This window comes from Cebus imitator, unplaced genomic scaffold, assembly GCF_001604975.1.
Source record: "Cebus imitator isolate Cc_AM_T3 unplaced genomic scaffold, Cebus_imitator-1.0 Scaffold306, whole genome shotgun sequence".
NCBI classification, from domain to species: domain Eukaryota; kingdom Metazoa; phylum Chordata; class Mammalia; order Primates; family Cebidae; genus Cebus; species Cebus imitator.
The window spans coordinates 948,152-951,139 of NW_016107621.1; the positions used below are offsets into that span (position 1 = coordinate 948,152).

A 2,988-nucleotide genomic window follows, 5' to 3' on the forward strand; every position below is an offset into this window, starting at 1 on the left:
AAAAGAAAAAAAAGAAAGAAAGAAAGAAAAAGAGAAAGAAAAAGAAAGAACGGCACTTGTGTCAAGAGCTCAGGAAAGCGCTAGCTACCATGATGAAGACCACTCTTCTCACGTCACAGACGACAGACAGATTGCCGAGGAGAGTGGCCTGCCAAGTGAGGCCTAGCGTGGGTCTGACTCAGTGCCTCCCACGCAAGTCCCATCTGCAGTACCCAGACACTTCTCCCAATGCTCCATGCTGGACAGTCACTCCTGCAGAGGTGGCCAGGGCCCAGACAGTCATGTGGAGAGCTCAGCGGCTCCCGTGATTCCCATGAGCCTTGCTCAGTCCTGCCTAGAGCCCTCACAAAACAGACCCCTTCAGCAAAAACAGGTGCAGTGCTCAGCACTGCTGGCGCAGGCCCGGCTTGCTGGCCGGTGCCTAGAAATCTCATTTTCCGCACAGATGACACTGAACCTCAGACAAATATTATAGGGTGTTTGCCCTCCCAGAGCATGCAGGGCTGGAGGCCTGGTCCAGCTTCACGGAACAGACAGTCCTGAGCAGACTGCAAGCCATGCTGGTCCACAGAGGCTCTGGACAGTCACGTGGTCTGGCCCAGCTGAAGAGCTGTCCCAAGGTGAGGCCCCCAACATGAAATCAACCTCTGCCCCTGAGCACGCACTCTGTGCTGAGGGCATCACCAAGACTCCCTTCAACAGGGGTCTTCAGAAGGGCTACCATCCCCCTTACCAATGAGGAAACAAAATGCACAGGGCAGTTAAGCAACTTGTCCCAGGCTGTGCAGCCTCTGAGACAAAGGGTTAAGATTTGCCTTCCCGGCCCAATATGTGCTGGCTGACATGCAGAGGGCAGTCCCCTTGCAGGGCTCGCACCAACAAGCGTCCCCGGAACACCCCACTCACTGCTCCCTGGGCTCTTTCATGCTCAATGATTTTCCTCATTCCTGGTCTTTGACCCTTCCTTCCTTTCCCTCATCCAGGCCAGCGGGGCCCTCTGATCTCACAGTGCACTCTCGGGGCCGTCGGGGTTCTTCCATCCGCTCCTGCTCCCTGAAGGATACAGTGCTTGCGGAGGGGCCAGGGGATCCCTGCACTGGGCAGACAGGGTCTCCGGCACAGGCCACACCCACAGCCAGCCTTGACCTCACTGCGTGCCCCTGCACTTCCCGGCCTTCAGAGGGGGAAGACCGGCCCCTCCAGAGTCCTGACCCCTGACTTGTCTTGAAAAGCTCTCCCTCCAGTGCCTTAGACCTTCCTGACACTGTGCTGCTCCTGTAAGAGCACTCAGAAAAACTAAATTGTACACCTCGATTGGGACCATGAGGCCACACCACAGACAGACATACCTGCCTCCCGGTACTGGCCAAACACCAGGTCCGTGTTGTCCAGGGCGGCGGCACTCCCCACGTGTGTGCCCTCCTCGCCATAGTTGGTCATGTAGAAGGAGATCCGGCCCTGGGGGTGGAGGGGGGACCAGGGACCCACACTTGATTATGCTGGGCAATGACAGAGAGCCATCCAAACCCTGCCCAGCTTCTGACGCCTCCATGAATCCAGTCTTCTTAAAGGCCAGTCCTGGGCCAGGCCACGCTGGGGTTCCTGCCTTTATGCAGACGCTGCCAGACTGCTTAGAACTGCGAAAGGGATTGAGTCCCTGTGATAGGAGCCCAAAGGAAGCACCTGTTCCACCACAGAAGGGCAAGGATCAATGAGCAAAGGTAGGGGGTGTGGAGGGTTCCAGGCAGAGGGAATGATAGACCATGAGGCCAGAAGGGCTGGGAGGGGTGGGAAAGATGAGGAGGGAAAGGAAGGTGGCACCCAGATAACAAAGGAACAATACATTGATTTTACTCTGAGAATAGTGGTAACCCGCCGACAGGGCTTCTCAACGGAGTGATGTGGTCAGACCCGTGTTTTAGACTCACTCTCAGGCCACTGTGAGGAAAATGGATGGAGCCATCAGGACTGATGGCAGCGGGCCAGGAGAGAGAGGGTAGAGGCCCAGCTTGGGAGCAGAGGTAAGGTTAGAGAGGAGCAGGTGGATGTGTCTGAGTAAGTTGAGTCGGCTGTGTTAGGGAGCAGCAGACCCTGTCAGCTGGCCACACGGGTGCCCAGGCCAGCTCCCTTCTCCCAAATCCCCCAACCTGAGCCTAGAAGACACACACTCAGGTTCCCGGACTCCATTGCAGCCAGAGGTGGCCGTGGGACACAGTTTCAGCCAGAGATTTCAGCAGAAGTCTGCTTTTGCTTTCTGAACAGAAGAGACCACTGCTGCTGGTGCCAGCCCTACCCACCCCCGCCCTCCTTCCTGCCTCGCAGACAGCCATAAAGCCTGGACCTGCAGCAGCCATGCTGTGAACACGAGGCCACAAGCAGAGCACGAAGGTCAACTCGCCAACAACATCGAAGCAGAGAGAGGACATGACTGGGTCCCAGAGTGTGCTGCTGAGCAGCTCCTAAAGAAGTATTTACAGACAGGCTAGGTGCGGTGGCTTATGCCTGTAATCCCAGCACTTTGGGAGGTCGAGGCGGGAGAATCACCTGAGGTCAGGAGTTAGAGGCCATCCTGGCCAACATGGTGAAACCCCTTCTCTACTAAAAACACAAAAATTAGCCACGTGTGATGGTGCACATCTGTAATCCCAGCTACTCTGGAGGCTAAGGCAGAATTGCTTGAACCTGGTAGGTAGAGGTTGCAGTGAGCCAAGATCGTGCCACTGCACTCCAGCCTGGACGACAGAGCAAGACTCCGTCTCTAAATAAATAAAAAAAAATAACAGAAAACAAAAGAAATATCTACAGACAACGCCGGGCGCAGTGGCTCAAGCCTGTAATCCCAGCACTTTGGGAGGCCGAGGCGGGTGGATCACGAGCTCAAGAGATCGAGACCATCCTGGTCAACATGGTGAAACCCCGTCTCTACTAAAAATACAAAAAAAAATTAGCTGGGCATGGTGGCGCGTGCCTGTAATCCCAGCTGCTGGG

The 2,988-nt window shown here is 55.6% G+C and overlaps 1 protein-coding gene across 1 annotated transcript in view; it reads right to left on the reverse strand.

The window, feature by feature from the left end:
- Positions 1-2,988, reverse strand: part of BCKDHA (branched chain keto acid dehydrogenase E1 subunit alpha) — a 30,529-nt gene that overhangs the window by 11,767 nt on the left and 15,774 nt on the right. The window contains exon 4 of the mRNA XM_017502929.2: positions 1,350-1,458. Within this exon, the coding sequence (XP_017358418.1) occupies positions 1,350-1,458 (109 nt within the window). The remainder of the gene's footprint in view (positions 1-1,349; positions 1,459-2,988) is intronic.